The 24,112-nt window shown below is 48.6% G+C and overlaps 1 protein-coding gene and 2 non-coding genes across 3 annotated transcripts in view; 2 read left to right on the top strand and 1 right to left on the bottom strand.

Annotated features, from left to right (window-relative positions):
* Window positions 1-20,087, top strand: part of RCSD1 (RCSD domain containing 1) — a 33,878-nt gene extending 13,791 nt beyond the window's left edge. Inside the window, exons 2-7 of the mRNA XM_010117260.2 lie at window positions 10,255-10,362; window positions 12,900-12,989; window positions 14,356-14,427; window positions 15,460-15,663; window positions 16,532-17,165; window positions 17,992-20,087. Coding sequence (XP_010115562.2) covers window positions 10,255-10,362; window positions 12,900-12,989; window positions 14,356-14,427; window positions 15,460-15,663; window positions 16,532-17,152 — 1,095 coding nt within the window. The 3' untranslated portion in view covers window positions 17,153-17,165; window positions 17,992-20,087. The remainder of the gene's footprint in view (window positions 1-10,254; window positions 10,363-12,899; window positions 12,990-14,355; window positions 14,428-15,459; window positions 15,664-16,531; window positions 17,166-17,991) is intronic.
* Window positions 20,088-22,343: 2,256 nt separating this feature from the next.
* TRNAP-CGG (transfer RNA proline (anticodon CGG)) lies at window positions 22,344-22,415 on the top strand. Its single transcript has one exon. It is a non-coding gene; the product is annotated as a tRNA-Pro (tRNA).
* Window positions 22,416-22,981: 566 nt separating this feature from the next.
* TRNAP-AGG (transfer RNA proline (anticodon AGG)) lies at window positions 22,982-23,053 on the bottom strand. Its single transcript has one exon. It is a non-coding gene; the product is annotated as a tRNA-Pro (tRNA).
* Window positions 23,054-24,112: the final 1,059 nt, after the last annotated feature.

Below are 24,112 nucleotides of genomic sequence, written 5' to 3'. Positions count from 1 at the left end.
TTTCTAGACTGGACTGTTGATGTTAGGACATCTTACTAATGAACTCCACAGAGGCAAAGAGAAGGCTGCTTTCTCCACTTTGGACCCAGGAGGCTGCAAGGACAGCAGCAGTCCCACCTAATCAAGTTAAACTGAGACTTCATGCAGTTACTCTGATAAGAAGAGATGTCTTTTGGAAGATGTGGAGAAAGCTGGCATTGGTACTGACTCTCTGTCATGAAAAACCATGCTACGTAATGTGAGCGCATCCCCTTCGCTAGCAGAAATGCATCATCAGCAGAGGGAGGGACTTCTCAGAGGGGAGGTTTGTCTCATTTTATTTTCATTTCTCCCTGAAACAGAAAGCAGATAGTGTATTCACCACTTGTAATTTCCTGATGTCTATGGATGTTTCCTATAATTCTGTTGTGAAGGACACAGCTCCTCGCTTGCATTTCTGGCAGTGGCTGCTCTCTGCTCCTGCCGCCTGGCACCGGCTGGCTCTACTGACAGAGGCAGCCACAGCATCGCTGGGGGCAATGGAGACACACCTGCACTTGTGATGCTCTTGAACCATACTGCCTAACTCCAGCCACTACCCAGTGATCCCTGTTGCCCAGTACGATTATGGTGGGTTTTTATTCACGATAACTATTTGCCCTGATCCTCAGGAGCTCTCGGCAGTCCCAAGGTTACTTGGAGGGAAGTACCAGAGAAGGACCTTGAGCAAGCTTCTGATCCAAACAGGCAGCAAAGCTTTCTTGAGAAAAGCCTCCTGTAAAAAAACCAAAACCACTGTACTAACTATCCAGGCCCTTTTATGCTTAGGCATGGGTAGCTCAAATCACTGAAAGAAGGAAAACCAGCAGGACTTTCCCCTCTACTTTTAGTAGGCAAGAGAAGGAGTATGTTAACAATTTATTTACAGTATTGCGGCCAAGTTCGACACAGTGTCCCTTCCTTTGCAAAGCATCTGTCCCTTTACTACTTTCTGCCTAGAAGTTATCTCCCACCTCCACCCAATTCCCAAATCTTGCTTTTGTGAACCTTTAAATTTGGCAAGTCTGAGTCTCTGTAGTTTTGAAACTACTGCACTGTATTTGGGAGCTGCTTGCTGTCTTCTGGATGAAAGCTGCTCATCGTTGTCAGGCTGGAATATCCTCACATTACCTTTTGGGCCAGGCTTGACCCTGAGGGCCAAGATGGCAGCAGCTCACAAGGGAACTCTCAGAAGGAGAAAATCAGGACCAGACCACTGCAAGTCTGGAGAAAAATGTTGCCCTGAAGGAAATTCTTCCCAAACAGAGGGAAATTTTGCATGTTTTTACATATTTTAGGTAAAGTAGGATTTTCCTGTAAACAAACATGCAACCCTCCTTTGAAGCTTGCATTCCTCATACTATTCTGCCCTGTGTTATAGTCAGAGCTCCTTCCTCTTCATCACCCTCATTATGGCTATGCAGTCACCTTGCAGCTTTGTTCAGACACACGCTCATCCTGTGTTCATTCATCCATAGTGGGGTAAGTGTTGACCTGGATACCGCTTCTGGGGAGGGATGTTGTACTTCTCAGAGCTGTTCTTGTGGCTCACTTATTTGCAGACTTCAAGAGAGAGGTCGGCAGTGATTTAACTCAGGCAAGAAGCTTGCTCTCCACTGAAAATGTTACAAAAAGAAAGAGTTTTAAGAGGAGACCTCACATCTGCGTTCCCATGACATGCATTTCAGTAGTTCTTGTCAAATCTTCGTTAGGGTTGGTGTGAGAGCTCCTGTTTTCATTGAGACTAGAACTGAAGAAAGCTGCTGGAAATCACTGGGCTTTAACAACACTGACTGCCTTGAAGGTAGCATGTGTAATCAGGAGTTCTTACCTCCCCCTGCCTGTCTCCAAAACTTCCGTGTCTAGTATTTTTCGACCTTTTTTGATATTTCACAATTAGTGAGCCTTTTTTTTTGTCTGAAGGAAACCAGAATCTACAGCTACGTAGAGATGTGTGCAGAAGAGATGTGTGCCTGAATCAGAAGAGTCTTAAGCCCATCTTCAAGGCCCAGGAGCTCAGACTAGTCCCAAACCTAATGTGAGGTCCTGCTGTGGTCACAAAGTGTTCAGAAGTCTGGAGCCCAAACTCCAGCATTCCCAGTATATTCCCCCAGGCTGTAGATTGCTTACCCTGGTGCTGCAAGACTGAAGATTGAATCTGTTGCATGTGACGTCAACCAGATCGGGAGGCCACTCTGCACTGGCTGGGGCTTGACCTTAATGTAAAAAAAAAGCTTTGTCTTGGAAGTGCAATGGTTCTGCACAGTTGTGCATGCTCTCATGTGAGACAGACAGAGGCTGACCACTTTTGTTGTGAGTCAAATGAGAAACCTGTTTGCATGACCTTTAACATGCCAGTCCCGGCCAACAACAGCCAAGGATTTTGCAGAGCGTGCTGGGATCATTATTTACACTTCACCATACCCTTATACTCTTTCACAGCCGGATTATATGTCCTGATATCAGCCCCAGAATTCTTTTTGAATCTTTCAAATGGAAATCTTACTTTCTTTGCTCAGCTTTATGTTGTGTTTCACTCCTGCATCCTGGCAGTGGGGGACCCACAGCAGTTTGAGGCCAATTATTCCTCTTTGCCCAGCCATCTGATGGCAACTTGGAGAAGGATGAGGACTCTGTCCATGTCACCATTCTTAAAGCTCATGAAATTCTCATCTGGGATGTGAAGTGGAGGTGTTTAGCTTCTGGTAAAGGTTGATCAAAGAAAGTACAAAAAAAAGAGAGAAGCAGAAAAATGTTATTTATTTTCCAGCATTTAGGATACACCTGAAAGATCTGCAAGGTATTTTATTCTTGTCCGCTCCTGGAAAGTAACTGTGATAAAGCTCAGATATGCAATGTTCACAGAGCTAGCCTAGCCCCACCAGAGGCAGGTGCAGAAGTGGCTCACACGGTAGCTTTTGCTCTGGTGGAGCACAGTAATTATCATTTTTGTTTTCTAACACATAGTAGGAAATGCAGGTAGGAGCCTTGGCCCTGCATCCCAGGGTGCTACGGGCTATGCTGACACAATGACAGACAGGACTGGCTGTAAGGTATCACAGAGCCGCTGCTGCAGCCACTTCTAGCTGGGGCTTCAGTGAATAATTAAAATTTACCACAACCAGACAAGGAGCACCTTCATTGCCAGATAAGATGCCAAGTGAATAAATAAACCACATAAATCCCTCCTGAAACAGAGAGCTGGAAGATCTCCAATGAGAATGATCTGTGAAGAAGGGTAAAGAAAGAGATGGGAAGATGGATGCTTCACATAGACAGAGCAGGGTCAGTGTAGCAAGAAGAGGTTTATTTGTGGCTTACATCCTGGGATGTGTTGCTTCTTGAGCCAGGGGCCCAGTACACTGCTGAGCTCCAGTCGGAACAACCATCATGAGATTTCCTTCTAGGGATGTAAAAAATGGGCTAAGGCGAGTGTGAGCCCACCCACTTCCTGGGCAAGCTGTGCTCAGCCTGCCTTGATGCTTTTGTGGATCACAAGGAGAATGAGCAGGCTCAGATTGTGGGTAGCAGCCTCTCCTGATTTTTGCTGCCCAGTTGCTCATGCTGTGATTGAGGTATTTTCCCACCCTCTTGCATTTCAGTTTGCTCCTTTGGGGGAGTCTGTGTTTTAAACCTACCCTGCTAACTTGCCTCTCCCTTTCCAGTCTGAACAATGTTCCCCTTTCAAATATGATCCTGATGCCACTGATGTACTCACATGGACACAGATAAACGAATCGGTTCAGGTTATGTTGGCAAGAGGGTGCAAACTGGGATTCATCTAAATGGCAGATGCAGAGAGATGGCTTTGAATGAAAGTACAAGCTACATATTAGAGAGATTTTTCTTTTGGTAACTTGGGTCCACTCCTAATTAAAAACTATTCTTGAGCTTCTTTTAGTTCATTTAAAGAGGAGTTCCTTACAAGCTGGCCATCTATTCTTATCTCCACTTAGAAAATGCAAGAGACAAAATAACTGGTGCCTCTAAGAAAAGGTTGAAAATGAAAATTCAGTTATCTATTTCTTGCCATTAAACAAGACAAAAAGAGTGGCACATTTGCCCAGGTGAACCTAAACTTGTCCGTTCTGTACTATTCTCTTCTTTAAGGCTAAGTCCTACACCCAGGGACCCATTCCAGGTTTCTTTAGATTATCTTCCTTGAACAATAAATAAACCTAGGGGTAGAACAGAATAGTTTGGTGGATTGGCCTCTTTGGACACTTGCCTTTAGAACAGGTACTAAAGATATTCCTAACTGAAAGAAAGATTTTATTACTTCAATTCATGCAGACACATTACTCTTATGTTACTGAATATTATTCAGGCCTTTTAAAAGGTAGGAGTCAGATGCTGGTGTGTCTGGCTGGCAATGAGATGGATTCATGATGCATTCTCCAGCGTGCAAATTCATGTCCCCTCCAGATAGACAGGAACTGTACCTTAGATGATGTCCCATGTGAATATTCAGCAGCCTTTTGCCTCCAGCTGGCCTCAGCAGTCAAACAGAAGATGGGGCAAGGAGAAGGGATTGGCTCTTGCCTATGGACATGGTCATCCCAAACTGGTGGGGTGGTATGGGAGGAGCTAGAGGGTACAGCACCTCACTGCAGGGGTAGGAGACATTCACCTCCCTCCCACCCCTGGAGTCCCATGAAAGGAGGCATGTTCCCCACTCCAGCTTAATGTGTCATTCCCAGAATGCCGCTTTTTATGTCAGAAACAGGTACTTGCAAAGTTTGAGAATGGCTTTTTTCAGCCAAGCTGATTGTGAATGAGTTCATTTATGCTGAAAAACAGGCACCTCTATCAGATTAAGGCTGTACTGCTGCTGCGCAAGCTGAGAGAGATACGCCAGCGTACGTTGTATAAGCTTTCCCATGCAGACAAGGCGTATAACTGGCTGGCTCCTCAAATCCTGCTGCTACCTTACTGAAAAACGAGAAGGGTAGGTGTCACGTCTGGGAAGGCTTTGCACAGAGAACATGTCATTTGCCTTAGGAGGGCTGAGCCAGGCAGGGAAGAGTTCCCTCCTGAAATCCAGTGCCTTGGTGAGGGCTGACGCTTTAATTTCAAAGGAAACCACAGCACTGCTTCTCAGAGTTCTTCCTGGCCTCTAGGCAGAGTGTGATGGTGGTTTATTTTGACTTAAGTAGTTTCCTCCCCGCAGATGTGTCCCATGTCGCTTCCTTAGCTGAGCAGGCCCTACAGGTGTAGAGCTTTGCATCTGCCATGCAGCAAGGAAAACCCGCTCCCCAGCCACTCGTGCGGCTGCTGCTGTTTGAAGTGGGGTTTCTGGAGATCTCTGACACAGTATCTGTGGGGCTTTTGTGGATGCTTAACGGAAACTTCATCCGAATCACTCGGCTGCGGGTAACGTGCCCTGTGATGGCCCGCAGGCGCTCCCTGGGTTCACAGCCTGCACTCAGCTGCGTCTGCAAAAATATGATTTTTCTATTGTATCAGGCCTCTGAAAGGGAGGACACATATGAATACAATTTGCTCAGCCTCTGGCTGGAGTGGTTCAAGGGAAGTCCTCAGCCCTGCGCTGCAGTCTGCTCCTGCTGCCCCTCCATCCCCTCCCGCTACGGCGGTGGAAGCGCTTGTGGGGCTGTGCTGTGAACTCGATTGCTGAAATGATCTGGGTTAAAAATAACCTTGTAAAGAGTTAAGGGACGTATTTTTAGCCCGGATCATTTCAGTGATCTGGTTTACAGCACAGCCCCACAAACTCACACTGGTGCAAGGGAGGGGGGAGGAGGGGAAGGAAAGGTCAAGGGAGAATGAGCAGTTGGAAAGCAGTTTGTCTTTCTGGCAAAACCAGGACCTTATGAAACTGCACCCCAAAAGCACTGACCCTCTCTTGTTTTCATCCAGCATACTGACAACTGCCTTCTTCTGGCACAGTGTTGAGAGCTGGGTGCTGAGGATCACTATTTCTGGATCCTGTTTGTGTAATGAAGACACTACCCCTGAGCCTCGGATCCCTTATTGTGGCTGCCTCTGACACACTATATTTGTCATTACTTTTACCAGAGTTGCTTTTGCTGAGGTAGATTGTATGTACAGCAACAAAAAAAAAAAAACCCTGAGAGACACGGGGGAGCTTTGCAGAGCTTGTGCAAGCGCAGGGTATGGTAAGGTGGCTGGCACGATGGACTGGTGTGGGAATGGGCTGCAAAGAATCGTTCCTGTGAAGCTCTTTAGAAGCAAGGGAGGGATGTGGAGGTCAGGGACTGGCATCAAAACCACGTCTAGATGAGCTGCGTGAGAATGGGGGTGGAAAGTGCACAGGACCAGCACCAAAAATTGTGTAACTGTCACTGATTTCATAACCGCTGAATACTCCAGCCCTGCAAAGTGCTGTGGAGGGCTTGCGTCTCAGATACAAGGTGCTCCATCTGGCCAAAATGTTCTATCTGCAAAAGCAGACAAGTCAGAGGATTCATAGGGGAGGGAAGGAGAGTAGAGCAGTTCAAATCTCTGCTGTTATTCAGCTGATATTTAAGTGCTGCTTAAGCCAAAACACTCCACTGTATGGCAGCTAATAGACCTTTGTTCTTTTCATCAGCCAAACCAGGTGCACAAATCCAAACCTGAGCTTCTCTTTTAGTATCTGCTTCTGACCCCACTGATGCCCTTTCAGACTAGCATTTTCAGTAGTATATTGCCAATAGTGAGAACACTGGTGGAATACTAATCCCATGAGATGGAGTCCTGATACCTTTCAATTGCAAGGGGGTGGGTCATGACCAAAACTGCTAGCTGAGGGCTGTTGGAGCCAGTTTTGCACCAGTCCCAGCAGGACATTGAGATTCATCCCCCCAGCCACCTCTGGCTTTCCAGTTTTCCCCAGGCGTTTTTGCAATTTTGATTTCATAAGAAACTTCTTGTCTGCAGTGACAAGTCCCCACCTGTAGCTTAAATCCATGATGTTCAAGAAAAGCTCTTTGTGACTACCCAAACGGGATGCACAGAGAAACTCTTTGGTCTTTTTACCTCTTTTCTGTGGGCCTTTAATATGCACCTTCTCTCACCTGGTGCCCATGTTCTTCTCCAGTGCTGCCAAAGGGACTAAGTTCAGTTTTAAAAGCAGATGAAGAAACATGAAGTTGAAAAACATTTTCAAATTTACTCAATTTTATAAACTTATTTGGAAGAGGAAAGTTAAACCCCTTAACCGAGAACTTGTTAGTTGCACTTCCTCTTTTGCAGACAGTGCCATGCCTACATTGATGGTATAATTCAGTTCCTGTTTTGCTGCTCTGTCTGACAATTTTCATAATACGCAATGCTTAGGCACTTATTTTTATGGAACAGTAAAAGACCTCAGAATAGCAGTCACCAAATTACTGATGGAGTAAGTCTTTTACCTCAGCTTGCGTCTCTTCTGAAAAGGAAAAGAATCCGCAGTTGGCTGCAAAGAGCGCAAAATTAACAGCTGAGTAATTTCACCTTTTTTGCCAAACAAGAGCAGAGCTGCTCCTCTTCATCCTTTAGAAAAGTAGTGGGCTATGCCACCAAGATGGGAAAAATGACCAGAACAGGAGAGGCTGCACTAACATTGTGGGGCAGGAGATAGCCAGCACTGAGCTCTTGGGTGAGAGGAGCAGACACGTGTCTCACTGGTGGAAGAGGCTGAGGGCTGGTACCTGCTATTGGGTGAGAGTGAGAAAGTGAGGCTTCCCACCTTCCTCCCCGTGGGAGGGCGACTGCTAGTCCAGCCTCTGGAAGTCAGGAGGATGGTGTTCTTGCAGTGCAAGATGGATGGATGCATCTGAGTGCCCCAGTACAAGCTGGATACAAGATGGCAGTGTAATTTCCAGAAAGGATCTGAGAAAGGACTTTTCCTGTTGCAAAATGCATAGTGTAATTGGAGAGTCTGCAGCTGGCAGTTTTGGGAGGACACAGCCCGTGGGCTACTTGTGCTAATCTTAGAATGGCATGTTTGCTGCTTCCTGCGCCCTGGCCAGCAAGCTTCATGCCGGCGAGAGCCGTGTTGCCATCAATGCCTGCTACCAGCAAAACAAGAAGAGCATGGAATCACTCCAGCCTCACAGCTTTGATCAAATCCAAAGAAAGGGAGCTGTGTTTTCAGACTGTAACTCAAAAATTAAAAAAAAAATTAAGAAAGGGAAAGAAAAAACACAACCATCCCAAAACAAGAGGTCAAAGAGGTCAAGAGGAAGTGCAGTGTCTTTTCTGGGTAAAGGCAAAGGGCTGTGAAAGAAGCTCTTGGAGAAGACGAGACTATGAGGGAGGCAGCCCTTGCACCACAGACACAGGATACTTGCAGCTCCTGAGCTCCTGAGCCTTAACTGTTCACCTCAGTTCAGGTGTCTGTTCTGCCATGACGAGGTATCCTGGCATCTGGTATGCTGAGCCAAGCCTCTCAATCCACCCTGCCTTCCTCAGGTTCATTATTTGCTCCCTCCCCTTTCCGTCCTGCCCTCCCTTTCATGGGCAGGGAGCCAGCCTGCAGCTGGGAACTGCTCTCCCTCCCCTCTTAGCCCGGCCGTCATTTTTTATGTGCAGCAGGTTGCCCCGTTGATCTGCTTACCTCGCCGTTTCTTCCGTTCCTCTTACCCGCCACTTCCCCTGCCCATAGTCACTCTGAAAAGATGGAGAGAAGGTTCTAGAAGTTCACTGAGAGGAGACAGCGTGATACGGCTTTTGTGGCTGGATGCAGGAAAGCTGGTCTGAAGTGTATGGGAAGTTTAACGGGAGAGATGTAGTCAGGATTACAGAAACAGGGAGTGGCAGACTTCTACTGGGGCTTGCGGGCCTGGGAGAAAGAAGATAGCATTTATTGGGAGCACTTATTTACAGCTCTCTGAGAAAGGCCCTTTTCCAGAATGCAAAGAGGCCTTAGCCATGCTGCTCTCTAGCAGGTGTTTCAGACTAGCGAGTGCTGCAAGCTGCGGTACGGTGAGATGGTCCTTAATGTAACCTCCTTGATTTGCTTTTAATCTAGAAACTAGGAGTCTAAATAAATTCCTTCTTTAATATGATTTCAAGTTTCCACAGCTATTTCTCCAGCCCCTGTAGCGTGGCGGCCCAAAGGAAATGGTCCCTACATGGACCAGATTGGTGTTTCGAGGGCCTTTTGCCTCCAGTGATGCTGAAGAAGTGTGGTTGTGTTAACAAGACAGCAGGTCCTTCCTAGGCAGAGTGGAATAAAGGGAGAAGGAAGGGCTCTGCTGAAGCCTTTGGAGAAACAGAAATGTATTCCTCCAGCAATGAACTTTGGGGAAGCTTTCTGACTGAGAAGCAGATGAGTATTGAGGCACAAGGGTGAAAGTGTGGTGCTGGTCACGCGTTTATGGTGGTGGTACTGGGAGCAGAGGTATGAGGTGTCTTGCTGATGGTTCGTAGCCTGGTTTATTGTTTTGAGGCGTGCACTTGTAACAAAACAAGGATTGTTGGTTAGTTGTTCTCAGTTCCTGTGGTTCAGTTTTCCCTGGCATCAGACACTAGAGATGAAGAACAAAGGACTCCCTTCATCAACTTTGATTTCAAGGCTCTCTACTCATATTGCTTGATACACACATAACAAAGTAAACAAGGTAAATGTGGGATGACACCAGGGCTGTGTGCTGTGGGAAGAGCCGCACCATCCATTCTCCAACAAGCCTCCCACTTCTCAGCCTGTTGTTGGCCCAGGGGAGGGGAAGCTTCTCTCAGCCCTGGTATTTCCTCTCTCCCCCCCACTGGCCTGAGTATTTCACTGCCAAAAAGGCAGAACAGCACAGGGACATCCCCAAAGAGATGCTGGCTTGCTGCAAGGACAGGGAATGGCTTCTTGCAGCCCAGCCACTGGAAAAGGAAGGGCGCTGGTGACCAGGGCAGTGACAAAGGGATGGGAGGGCTGAGAAGGTGTATGGCAACGTCCTTCGCTGTCCTGCTCCATCTGCTCTCTGTGAGGAAAAGATGTGGAACAGATACTTGACTGCAAAGACTTAGTTTGCTTCCAGGGAAAAATACTGAGTGTAGGCTGTTCAGCGAGAGCTGAAAGGCTCTGCGTGAATTACTGTTTTTCTGTGATATTTGAAAATGCTGCTAGGTCCTGTCCTCCCAAACCTCTTGTTCTCAGACTGGATGATTGATGCCAGATGTAAGAAACTCTGCTTTAAGTCCTTGCTTACTCCTGAACTTTATAACACATACGCAGGCTCCTCTCTAGTCTGCTTGCTTTTCCCAGCCTTTGCTCATAACTTGTTGTTCCCAATTTGTCAGAACAGGCCAGCAGAGACCAACTCAGAGGTGGACAAGTCGGCATCACCCTCAGTGGCTCAGCTAGCAGGAAAATTCAAAGAGCAAGCGGCCAATATTACTGGGAAAGAGGTAAGGAGCTCTGCAGCCACCAGCAGGTAATTGAGTGGGAAATGAGGCACTCACCTCTGCCTGTAGAAGTTAGAGCACCAGTGATCTGAGCATGAATCCACCTTGATTTCGAACCTTCGCAAAGGATTTGTCTCCTAGTGCAATGAAAGCTATGACAGTATCTTCCGTGCATTGCTGACTTGTGGACAAGTATTTTGGTAGAGCCCTACATCAGGACAACTAGACACCGTAACTGAGACGCTGTAAAGCCTGGTAGCGTACACAAGTATCCCTAACAGTAACAGACAGCAACGCATGGGCTATCTGAGCTGGCTTTTCTGGGCAGAGGGCAACAATTAATAATGAAATAGCTAATATTGAGCCATGGAAAACGAAAGCAAACAGCACATTATGCAGTGTAGAAGCCAGAGGCAGGTCACCAGTGCCTTGTTCAGAAAAGAAGGTTTCCTTCAGGTACTGCCTTCTGTACAGGTCTGAGAAAGAAAGCCATCTCTTTACTTGTCCTCATTACCTTTTCCCAATGACATTTCAGACTCTGTGCCTATCTCTGTCATACCTAAACTTTATTTTATTGAAAGCCCAGTATGCCGAGCATTGCCTCACAAGCTGTCGTTCACTAGATAAGCAAAACACTAGAATACTTCTCTTAGGAAGAAATGGAAGTCAGAGTGTTTACAGATGGAAGCTGACATTTTAGGAGAACTCCTGGTATCATTATGCACTTTTTTAGAAGCATAAATGTTTACTGGTAGTCCTCTTCAGTCAATGGGTGCCCCTTTAAAACAGAACTGCTTCCTTCTGTTGCTCAGATGATTTCAGCATGTCCCAGGCTGGGCCTGAGGGGTCCCTCCCTGTCACCCCTCTTGTCTTTGGCTGGATGCAATGGTGACCTCTGTCCTGCAGGGCTGGCACGCCACCGTCTATCAGTGGTTAGCACTCTCATAGTCAGACCCCGGGATGGGAATAGCCAAGCTCTTCCCAAGCACTTTTTTTTTTCCCTCTAGTCACCAGCACATCACTCCATGTGTCCCACTACAGTCATTTCCTCTTTTTAAGGTATGGGATTTAATTGCACTATGTCCTTCACCCTTAAGAAGGCAGCAAGTTCCCAGACCTCTCTTGTGTTATCTGCAGACCTCTGCTGCTCCCAAGCCAAGGCAGTGTGGCAGGGCCTCACAGTAAGGGGAAACTGATTTTCTCCAGAGACAGGGGAGGACAAAGTTTCCTGTCTTTTCTCTCCAAGCCATCTGTCACTTCCCCACCAGCTTTCTCAAGCTGGCTTCAGATTAATGGCTGAGTGGATGGTCTTTAACCCTTGCTTGACACGTGCCAGCAAAGGGGAACCTATCAACCACAGAACCTCTGATACATTCACTGTGGCACGGCACAGCATTGCATGGTTGCAAAATGGTGGGGTTTCAATAAGACATGATAGTATTGCTTCCTAGCATGATGTAATGGGAAGGGCAGGGCTGCCCTTGGCTGCTCAGAGACGCTGCATTGCCATGGCTGGGTGCAGCACCACCTGAAGTTAAGTGACATCGAGTCTATGGGTCCTCCAAGACAGCCAGCTCTACAGAGAGCAAAGATGCCATAATCAAACTTTACACATGCCTGCCTGTTAGCAGGTAACAAAATTATCCAAATATTGTATTGTGGATATTATCCAAGATCCACAATAATATCCAAGTATTTTGTCTGTTAACACACAAAAAGTGTGTTAACAGCTTGGCAGGAGACTACAAACCTGGCATAAAAATAGAGACAGCTTGTCATCAAGACCAGAGCAACAGTTATGAAGGAGCAACTCCATACATACTGTGCTATGTGTCCCTAGTGAGCACTGTGTACTTCTGTGAGCCCACGGACATTTAAGAAGGAACTGGTGTCCCTGCCATTAAGTTGTCTTGTTCCTTCTCTCCTGGAGAATCTGTTCCTTAGTCAAATTAAGTGTTGCAGCTGAGGCCTTGTCTCTGTGAGCTGCTCTTCTCCATTAGAGAGAAACGAATGGGGCTGTAGGGCATGGCATAAAAAAGTCAGAATTCCTCTTTTTGTCCCTGAAATATCTAAGATGCAAAATAGGAAAATCAGAAACCAGGTAGGCAGCTGAGACTCATTAAAAGGAAATCCTGGTAATAAGACAGGAAGGAGAACAATAACAAGCTATTCTAGTGTGAGGGAGTTTCCAGCAGGATACTTTGAAGGTGAAGCTTCTGGGAAGGCTTCTCCCCCTTCACAGCTTAAAGGAGTGTTCTTCACACAAAGCCTGAAGTCTTGTGGTTCATGCTGTGCAAAGAGATATAGACTACTTTTCGAACACTGTAGGATTGGGCTCTAGATGCTGCATGCACGCCTAGCATGCTGGCCACATGCCCATATGCTAATATCTTGTGCTGCTTTTGGATGTTTCTTTCAGGGAAGCTGAGCCCTGCCATCCAATCAGGTCACTTTCAGAGCATTCCCCTGGTGCTTAAATTTCACTTCATTTTTTAAAAAGTTATTTCCCTGCTGCTGACTTGGTTGTTTTCTGCTCTTAGGTACCACCACATAAGCCAACTCGGAGGAAACCACCATGCTCCCTTCCATTGTATTCCCACAAAACTGAGACAAGCAACAATGATGAGCAAGTGAGTATCGATTTAACAGGGGGACAAGGTGTCTCCTCTCTGCAACCTGTTTTCTCCCAAGACGCAAGCCTGGAGGTAGCAGAGAGCTCAGGCTTTGCAGCAAAAGACATCAATCACGCAGCATCAAACCTTCCCCTGCCCACACACATGTGCTGACTCACAATCAGCTCCATCCTGTTTCCCACTGCTGTAGCAGGGATACACATCCCATTTCTACTGCTTTTGTTTTTACCCTGAGAGTCAGGGTTTTTACATCAGAGTACTGATGGATCCACCCAGTTACCACCTTTCAAGCATTTTAAAGTAGGAACTGCTTGCATTGGTTAGATTTGAACAGTGCTTAGCACAGGGAGCATCCATGCTTTTTGTTGCCTTCAGATGAGCTCTAGCAGTTTGAGTATAATGGTGTAATAGTTCTGCTCTTGAGATTTTTCCTTCTTCAGAAAAAGGGAATAATTAATCCAGAGTGAAGAGGGGTTTTGTCAGCAGTACCCTCAGAATATTGTCTTGAGGTGTGCTCCATACAGCACCGCTGAATGAGCAGATGCCAGTAAGCTGGCTGCTACTCACTGAAGTTTATGCTCAGGCCCTTTCCAGTCTCTTCTGTCCTTCTGTATTTCAGGGTGTGAGGTCTGCCCACCAATTTTCAGATTGTCACCTGCCCTTAACAAGGAGGGGTGGTTCTTTGTCCTTCTTTTCTAACAGCTGTAGATGCGGCCTCCATGCCAAAGGAGCACAAGCTTTAAAATCTTAGATTTCTCCATTTTCCTTTGGGCCTGAAAAAAGCAGTATGCCCTTTCTAAAAGCAGTGCTCTCCCTTTCTCAAACTGCTTTCAGCCTTTCACAGCTCTATCTTTCTGGCCACTTAAGCCTTTCCTGCCCATAGTAATTGGATACCCTTTAACTCTATTAGTTAAGTGGTGGCAGAAAGTCTTTCCCGTCACAAAAAGTTCACAATGTTTACCAACATTAAGGCTTGTACCCTTTAAGAGGTAGAATTTTAATCTGTCTGGTCCTGAAATAATACCAGGGGAAACCGTGTCATAGGTTAGATACCTTAATGAAGGCCATGAAGCGTTAGAGCCGTTACACATCACCTAACTCAGATACTTCAGCCAGAAAGCAATCACCTTTTCTCCCAAAGGAAGGATACATGTATGTAGAGCCCTAGGATGGCTAGATAACAAAAGGGGAACAGGGTCAGGAAAGAAGAAAGCAAACTTTTGTGTGAAGACGCTATATGAGGCATCATTTTCTCCGCTACTAGCACTTTCTGCTTACCTCTTCCAAGTTTTCTGCCTTCATTGTATTTCCTCTTTTTCACCTACTTGACTGTGACTTTTCCATGTTTCCTTTTGTTTTGCAGAAGCGGTCTCCAAATGCTTGCCCCATTCCCAAGGTCAAGGTGAAAAGCTCCCCCATGATTGAAAAGCTGCAGGTAGGTACTAGAAGAGCCCACATGGCTGCCTCAGGAAATTAGGACTGGTTGGCATTTGTTATAGCTACTTCCCTTGCGGAGCAGTCACAGGGGAATGGGGATCCAGGAGCCCAGGGTGACAGCTAGGTAAGCAAGGCAGTGGCCTCACTGACAAGGACCCAGTCCCACAATACACAAACAAGGAAGGCAGAGCAGGTCTGGTGATGGTAACTGGTGTCAAAAACAGTCCAGTGCGTATTAGAAGCTCTGTGCTTCCCTCACCTCGATTCCTCCAGTTACACACAGATGCACCCAGTGCTTCTTGCCCTTTTTGTGTCTCTCCATGGCACCTGATTCATGCCACTGAGGGCAGCTCAGCGCTCGATAGCCTGTAGGCATAGCACCCTGCCGCTGCCGGCTGCCTCTCCTGGCAGCACGTGCGACTCCAGAGCACGGTGCCTCTTGGCCACCCTGACACAAGGTAAGCCTATTCATAGCACTGTCCCTCTTAATGCACCCAAGGACGTTTGCCTACGAGAGCTTCTTAGTGACAGGCCAGCGAGAAGTGTTTTGCCACAGTTAATCACAAACTTGCTTCTTTCCATGGTCTTCTTGCTCCTCACGACTGCAGATCATTCAGAAGACCTGCAGACCAGGCTTGAAAATGCGAGGTCTGCTTGGGCACACACAGGGATGGTTTAAATCTGGAAGTGATTGCTGGCTGCTTGTTCAGACTTTCTCCCGGCTCAGCTACTGTAGACTATGCTGGCTTGGCTGGGTCTCTGGAAAATCCCAAAAGGCCTCAGGATGACAAAAGGACACATCCTGAGATCCAGCTGCTGGGGAAGGGCAGATGTCCAGTCATAACTTCTCTGCCCGGACTTGTTTGTTGACAGTGTCACCAGGAGAGACCCATAACCAGAAGGTATGTGGGCTGTGACAGCTGAGAAACGTGGCAACTCCCACGGCCAGAGCAAGGGTTCCTCCATGTGGTTACCGCACATAGTACGCGCTGGTGTCACGCACACCCGTGATGGGGATTTTTCTTTGCAGGCCAATCTGGCTTTTGCTCCAGCTGCTCTGCTGCCGGGAGCATCTCCCAAAAGCCCTGGTCTGAAGGCCCTGGTTTCTCCATTCAGCACCCCTCCCTCAACACCCACCAGCCCAGGGATTCAGTCTCAGCCCAGTGAAGTGAATGAGACGCCGGTCAGCTTCGATCAACCCCCAGAAGGCACTCATCTGCAATGCTATAATAAGGTAGGGTGTGTGCTAGGATTGCTCCATCACAGCAGGATAAGGCTGGCTTATCACTTGGGGATGAAGATGAAGAGGAAGAGGAGGTTGTAGCCCTCAGTCCTGCCACAAGAGTGTGCGTTTGTGGCCAAGGAGGGAGATCTATGTGCCGGGTTCGAAACAGCCTTTCAGTGTAGCTCTGTGAAATCTCCTCTCTGCCCACCTGCAGATGGGTCTTCAGGGTCCAGCAGCTCCAGCAGCCTTCCTGGCCCAATGGGTGGAGGGAAGGGGTGAAGTGGCAGGACCCAGTCACATCAGCTCAGCAGTAACAGGGTGGCTGGTAGCTGGGCAGGGAGCGCTGTGAGGAGGTGGTACCACATGCCAGCAAACATCAAAGGTGGCTGAGGCACCATTTAGGGAGCCACGCAGAGCATGACGGCTTGCCCAGCATCCCCACAGAGTGCTCAGCACTTAAATGGGGACCTGTAACCTGCATTCACCACCATCAACTGGCATGCAGACTCCTTCCTCAATCACCGAACTGACAAGAGTAGAAAAGGCTGAGACGTCCAAAGTCAGCAGCATCTGTGTAATGAACGCAGTGTCCTTGGGTTAGGGTTTAACTTGGACAAGGAGCTGCAGTTTAAATGGTCTCTGGCACTATCTTCTTTACAGAAGGAGAGCAAGCACGTATTAGGGTGCTGCTTGTCCTGTAAAGTAGTCTCTCAGCAGCAGGGAGCCCTCTCCTCCCTACCTCTCAGTAGCAGAGCAGGAAAAGTGAGGCCGCCAGCGTAGCAATCAAGTTTCCCATGGTATTTTCCTCTGTTGTGCTTTCCTGCTTTCCAGTTCTGCTCTCTTGACTGCCTAAATGTCTGCTTTTCCTACCTCCAAGGTGCGAACGCGGGGATCGATAAAGCGCAGGCCTCCCTCCAGGAAGTTCCGAAGATCTCTGTCGGAGTATGGAGAGGGGGAAGATTTAGTGGCCAACATCTCCTCTCCAGAAAATGGTGCCAAAGAAGATGGGGATGAGGTGTTTGGGCCCAAGACAGAGGAGGCAGAAACAGGGAGCAAAGAGCAAAAGAAACAGATGGAATCTGATGAGAAGCCCCCATCAAGGAAAGGATCCAGCAGATCAGAAGATGAAGAAAAAGGGGAAAAACAGGCAGAGGAAATTACTCCTTGCAAGAGTACCACAGGGGATACAAAGGATGAGGAGGAGTGTCGTGGTGCCCCAGGGAAGGAGAACTCTTCCCAGCCTCCCTCTGGGGACAAGGAGGAGAAGGTGTGTGAGGGTCCCCAGGGAGAAGAGCAGCAAGGCAGTGCCTGTGAAAAGGAAAAGGAGGACAAGGAGAAGGAAGAAGCTGAAACTGAAGCAGAAGCGAAGGAGACCAGTGAGAGCACAGATGCACGGAGAACGTCAGACACTGAAGAAACACCACAGGCACCTGAACCGCTGCAGGAGACTGCTAGTGAGCCTTCCACGTCAACCACACAGGACCAGGACACAGCATAACTGTGATGCACAGGTAAGGTGGATCAGCATGATGATGGCTCCTAAAATACCAGAGGGTTTTGCTTACTAATGAAAATGGCAACTGTGACAGAACACACCAACATTTCTGCTGCTCCCCACACCTCAAAATTATCAAATCTATGGCCTGCAGAGGCTGCAAGGCAGAATATTTAGAACAACCAGCCCTCCTGAGTGGTGTTACAGAGAGAGAGGATGGAAAAGAAGAAAAGCTGATTCTGGCTTCAGTAAAATGGAAAGGCTCTGCTCAGCAGGCACCCTGATCTATTGTTGTTTTGAAAGTAGTCTGAAGTACTTACAGTAAAAAGCACTTTTCCCTAGCAGTAGCCATGTATGTGCCTCGTTACATATACGTATTTATAGGTATATGTGTGCACACATATACATGCGTACATATAGATATTCTTTCTCTCTGTGTGTTTGGCTTGTTAGCTTTGCCAGCAAAAACAGTGTTTACACACATACCAGGTTCATAATCAGCCCTGGAAGCACACAAACATGGGAAATAAAGGAGATTTCCACTGGTTAAAGCGGGGCTTGTTCCATGAGGTTTCTTATGTATTCTCTAACCATTGATAATGTAGCCACAGATGCCTGAGGAGATATCTCATTCCACCACAACCACCTGTCCCCTCTTCAAATGCCTCCTTGGTTTGGCAGGGAGCAACTGAAGGAAACAGCTGGTGCTCAGGCTGCAGATCACCTTTGCCTCCTAGCATGGAAACTACCAAAGTACCCACAGGTCACAGACTTCCCAACACTGTGTTTACTTAGACTCGTGATTCTTTTTCATAATTTTCTTAATTTTCCCCTCTCAAAAGGACGTACCCGATCAGGGCACAGGAGACTAAACATGGGAATAGCAGCCATCCAGTCCAATCAAGGTGGAAACTACTGGAAAACCTTCCGTGGCAGGAGAGGAGGAGAATACAGATATTGCCTGAAGTCCAGACTCATCCCGGTGCTGAGTGGCTGCTCGCTGGCTCTCTGCTTTGCACCATCATATTTTGGGACAGTTGGAACAAGAGGCTGGCTTGCAATCGCTTTGGAGTTCAAAACTGAGATGTTGGCTGATGTTCCTCAGTGATATTTAGGGACTGAGAGACCTGATACATGCTGTCCTGCAGTCAACAGACACCGCCACTCCTGGGCCCTCTGCTCCTTCATCCTGCTTCGAAATGTCTTTTTCTTCTCCCCTGCATTGGTCTTCGATGAAGTTAATCAGTTACATACAAACATGTATGGTGCCTTTTTGGTAGCTTCTTTTGAAATATTTTGGGTTTTCAAATTTCAGTAAATAATGTTTTACAGTAGGAAAAAGTATGTTTTCTTCATATATGTTATCTGGCAGACAATGTGAACCCTAAATATGGGGAAAACTCTTAGGACATTGTTTGTAAAGCACAAAATCCCTTTGAACTGGGGATTGAGCTGGCTGATCTGTGAAAAAGCAAGCCATGGTGGGTAATTTTTCTGTGTACTTCAGCGTTGGGGTTTTTTTAGTGCTGGTGTAAAGTAACAACCAACAGATTTGATGCAGAGAAAAGATGTGCTACGTAGGGCAAGTTTTCTTATCTGGCTCTGTGCTCCAGTCCAGATTTAGAAGGGCTGCCTGTCCATCAGTCTTTCTCACCTCCAGACCCTATCCAGTCTTTTGATTCTCTTTTGAAACTTTCAGCATGTGGCCATCGAGTGCCACTTGTGATAGAAAGCATCCTGGCTTACTGGAAACAGCTGGTTAATTTTATGTACATCAAAGAAGAGGTCTTAGATGGCTGACTTTCCGGTTGTAAGGCCTGACTGAATATGAATTGGTGAAAGTCAGATAGCCAGTCCCTCCTAAGTACTTAGGCATTGGACTAGATTTGCATTCACTCTTGGGGTACTAGTTAAGTCATGGGTCTAGCAGTTGCTAAGCCAAGCCAAAAAAGCTTTTACATCTGGAGAGTATTTCTCCCCCATAAGAAATAAGTTATGCAGGGAAAGATAGCTAACAGACCCTCACCTGACCAGTTTCCTGACTGTAGTGCGTGAGGCTGTGTCTGCGATACTGAATAAAAAGCTGCTCTGGCTTAGGGCCACGGGGCTCATGTCCACAATGTGACGTGGAGCTGTGGACAAGTCTGGGCTCACTGGAGACAGTGAGCCAGACTTGTCAAGAGCTGAGCCAAGGAGTCAGCTAACTGTTTGGCGGTGTGAACAGCCAGGAGACAGTGCTCCAACCTGCCACCAGCCACCTAGTACCCAGCAACACAGACACAGCTACAGAGACCAAGGGCAGAACAGGCCAGCTCCTCTTCATCAGTCATAAACCTCCTCCTAGCAAACGTTAAGCTGAGCAGGGTCAGCAGCTTGGGTTGTCCTGTCTTTCCGGACAGGCACAAGCAGCCTGCACAACACAGCCCACGTCCGTTCTTGAGTGCGCTCTGCGACACAGCAGCGTTACTAACTCCATGGTTTTGAGGGATATCCCCTTTCTGTTCACCACCTCTAAAACGGCGAGGAAAGAAGTGGCTCTGTGCCCTGCCTTTCTTTTTCCCAAGTGAGAGCACTGAGGTGTCATTTGCTGAGAGCCAGCGGCATTGCCCCTCCTGCGTAGCATGGACTGGTTGCTAAACACGACCCCCACATCCTATTGAGCCATGTTGTGGAGCATTGTTGCCTTTGAATCCATTTAAATCTGTTTGTTAGAGCTTGTATACCAGGGCAGGCTGCAATCATCCGCTCTACCCTGTTTCTTCTCTCAGCAGAGTGTTCCATCTGGATGTGAGTGATTGTGCCTTACTGTATATATAGTTATATGTGTGCCTGTTTAGAGAATGAGTATGTGTGTCCTGAGCAAGGGAAGGGAAATCCGAGGGAGAAACAGAAGAAATAAATGGTGGAATAAAACTAAACCAAACCAAAATCTGTGTGTTTCCTTCTGGAGAGATGAAGGAGCCTGAGGAAGAATGGAGAGAGTTGGTAGCAGTAGGCAAAAGAGGGGTGGGATTTCCACATTTAATTTTAATTTGTGGTGTTTTTTACTTTTGGGGAATAGCTATAACCAGTGTGCTTAATCAACAGCAGAAGGAATTCTTTGGGGCAAGCAGAGACACTGGAGACTGCCACACTCCCTGCCCCAGCTCTGCAGGTATCAAGTATCTAGGAAGAGAAGAAAGCAAAGTCATTTAGCCTCGTGCCATTTCTCCAACAGCATCCTTGTTCAGGGAAAGCATAAAAAACCAAGGTGACACACACTGATCCTTCTTGTGAGATTTTCCAGCTTTTGGCAGTCAACAGTTTAGAGACTTTCTATGCCAGAAGTTGCACCACCATCTTTGTCCTTGATGGCTTTACAAGTTGCAGGAAAAAAGATGCCTGTTTCTCAGCAGGCAGCATCCACACATCCCTCACAGGGCGATGCTCACTCAGGCAGTGCACGAAGATCACCCCATCTGCAGGCCAAGTGACAGCAATTCTAGAAAAGACTCTTTGGCCAGTATTAGCATTGGGACATTGCAAAAGCAGAGGATACATGTGCCCCATGCATACTCTCAGGAAACATCAGCTTGGGCAGCATGGTCTTGTATCCACAAGGTGTATAGAGTCAAAAAGTTTTGACTGAAATGTAGGCCGCAGCTTGGTGTATAGAGTGGGGGTGCCTATTCGGACCCATACGTATCTGTCAAATTGCTGAGGCTGGAGTGTGTCATGTCAGGTGTAAGAACACTGATGGTCCAACAGGAAAATGCCCTCAGCAAAAAAAAAAAAAAATCTTATATAATATGCAATTCCTCTGGTGTGTATGGTGCCTGAAAGATTAAAATATAAGTGAAAGCACAAACCTTACAGGCCAGAAACCACAAACCTTAAAAGACCTTTAAATTGTGGGGGAAGGATGGAAAACAGAGAAACAATAAAGATAAAGCGGAGAAGGAATGTAGCATGAGAGCAAGGAGACTGTTGTGATTGTGTTTGGCTGCAGTCCTGGTTTTTATGGTTACTTTTTTATTGGACTGTGTTTACACTGTAGTGTGAGCCACAAGAAAGTGTTGGATGGGTAAGGACTGAGAGCAATTACTGATGGGAGGAATAGGGTTTTTTGAAAGATCTGGGATGCAAGGGAGGCTAGTACAGAGGTGTGGAAACACGAGGGGGAAGCCTGATGGTGACAGGAGGCATTAGCAGGATATAGCACATCAGGGACAAAGTGGGGGGCAAAGAAGCAGAATGGAGTAGGTTCAGAAATCAAAGGGAACGCCGTGGGCTCCTCTGGGCCCCAACACAGGAGAAACACGTTCCCAATGCTGAAGGCTCTTTCCCCAGAAGCCCAAGGCCATTTTCTAAGCCGTTTTCCCTGCAGCCTCCGACGGGTCCCAACGGCCGCTCCTGGGGGCACTTGCTGGGAGGGAACCACCAGCTGCCTCCCACAGGCCCGGCCACCCCACAGGCCCTCACTTCACCCGCTGAGGAGGGCTGCCGTGAGAGGATTCCTGCACACGAATAGGTAGTTACGCGTGTACGCCTCACACAGAACGCCGGCGAACAGGAGGGAACGCGGTGGGAGATGGGGAGGGTGTGGAAGGCCCTGCCTGTCCGCCCGCCCCCCGTGGGGACAGCGGCGCCCGCCGCCGCCCGCCCTCACACCGCGAGGGGGCGCAGCGCCAAACGGCGCGAAAAAGCGCGGGCCGGGATAAACCAAAGCTACTAGGAGAGAGAGGGGGGTAGTCCCACCCCCCCTTTCTCCTCCGCTGAGAGTGAGCTCGCCCGTCTTCGAGCCCCGCCGTTCGTGCCTGCTCGCCACGCGCGTCTGGCGCGAGCGCGAAGTGCGGAGGCGGGGGACGTTTCTCCGCCCCTCGGACCAGCGCAGGGGCGGTATCTGCGCCACACCCCCCACACCCCCACGGGGACTCGGAATCGTCTCTACCAAGCGGAGCCGTAGGGTCGGGGAAAGGGCGATGCCAGGGGTTACCCTGGCGGGGGTGGGAGTGGGGAGGAGCAGGGGGAAATCGCAGCGGCCTCCGCAGTCAGGGAGAGGAATGGTGTCTTCCGGAGCGGTGGGCAGAACCGTTGGGAATTGGGGGAGGGGGAAGGGCAGACCCACGAAGGGGCTGGTGCTGGTGTGTGGTGTTGGGCGGGAGGAGGCGGGAAGTGAGTGAAGTGCTGAGCCGGGGAGGAGGCAAGAGAGAGCGGCTCGTTGGTCTAGGGGTATGATTCTCGCTTCGGGTGCGAGAGGTCCCGGGTTCAAATCCCGGACGAGCCCGCTGTGAAAGGGGGCGTGGCAATACCCTCTATTTTGCTGCCGCGGTATCCCCGTATCCCCCCTGCTTTTTTGTGCCTCGGGGCCGCCCGCAGCAGGAGCGTGAGCTCGGGAGAAGGAGCCAGGGCTGGTGCTGGGGGGAGCAGGAGGCTCCGCTGTGCGGCGGCAGCGGGGCCGTGGTTTGCGGTGGGGGACAGGTGGGCCCCGGGGAAGAGCCAGGTCGTCGGGGGTGCGCGGAGGGTTAGGAAAGGTGGGTGGGGGAAGGAGGGGAAAACGCGGGGGAGCGGCGCCCTGTGCGCTGGGAAGAGGGGGCCTTAAAGGAGAGGGATGGGCCTCTTCCCTGCGAGCCGTTAACGCCTCTTCCTTGCGTTGGCTCTCGGGAGTCCTGTCCGCGCCCCTTCGCCGCGTGTGGCGGCCGCCGCTCTCTGTCTGGGGAGCGCGGCGGTGGGTGGCGGTTGGCAGCGCGGGCGCTGGGCAGGGAGCGGAGCAGCGCGGGGAGGAGGAGGGGGGAAAAAAAGGCAAGGAGAAGAAGAAAGAGGGAAAAAAAAAAGAAAAAAAAAAAAAAAAAAGGGCTCGTCCGGGATTTGAACCCGGGACCTCTCGCACCCTAAGCGAGAATCATACCCCTAGACCAACGAGCCGCCATGAAAGCACGGTTTTCTTCTTTGCAGAGGAACGTGGCCCGGCCCTGCTCGGCTCCTCGGTGTCTTCTGCTGTAGCCGTGACTACGAGCTCGTCATCCAGAGGGATGAGAAGGTGCTAGAAAGCAGCGTCGCGCAGAGGAGAGGTGGGGAGCGAGCTTCATCACACGTTCGCGGGCCGAAGTCGTCCGACTGCCCCAGCAGCCTGGGCCAAAGTTTCCCCCCTGCCTCAGCCTGGGAGGCCGTGACCCCCACGTTGCGCCTTGGCCCTCGCTCTGTAAGGGGTGAGTGTGCCCACCGGGCAGCCCACGCTCACAGCCGCCACAATGCCTGCCTTGCTGATGCAGCAACCTCACCGGCATGGCCAGCAGCCCACCGAGGTGTGGTCAGGGCTTTTACGGGGACTGGTCTTCTGCGGTGGCCATGTTGAGACAGCTCCAGCCAACCTCCCGTGCACACCCCGTCCTGCTTTTTTGCAGCGCTTTGTGTTACTAATGACGCCCAAGCACGATTAACTGTGGGTGCTGTTCCCCATCCCTGGAAGTGTTCAAGACTAGGTTGGATGGGCTTTGAGCGACCTGGTCTAGTGGAAGGTGTCCCTGCCCAGGGCAGGGGGGTTGGAATGAGATCATCTTAAAGGTCCCTTCCAACCCAAACCATTCTGTGATTCTGTGATTATCAAGAATATTTGTGGCTCAAGCTGTTCCTTAGCATCAGTTCAGGACTGGAATAGCTCATCATTAGCATCTTATTCCATTGCAAGGTTTGCTTAGAACACTTACCCTTGCAGAGTGGGTGAGCCAAGACATTTTTCTTAATCAAATTACGGAAAAAAAAATTATCAAAGTCTTCAAGTACCATATGCAATTACTGTGCCGCTGCCAGCTCCGAGTTTTGAAAGAACTGCTGCATTTCTATTTAACTAGCGTAAACATAAATGTATCTGCCAGTCACAATTTCTCCCAACTTGCAGAGGAAAAAGTAATCTTGTAATAGATACCCAATACTTTATTTTACAAATAAAGCCTGTTTTGTCTTTCTCTCCCATGTTCTTTTGCT

This window comes from Chlamydotis macqueenii, chromosome 1, assembly GCF_036417535.1.
Source record: "Chlamydotis macqueenii isolate bChlMac1 chromosome 1, bChlMac1.mat, whole genome shotgun sequence".
Lineage (NCBI taxonomy): Eukaryota > Metazoa > Chordata > Aves > Otidiformes > Otididae > Chlamydotis > Chlamydotis macqueenii.
This window is presented reverse-complemented; position numbering and strand designations above follow the sequence as displayed.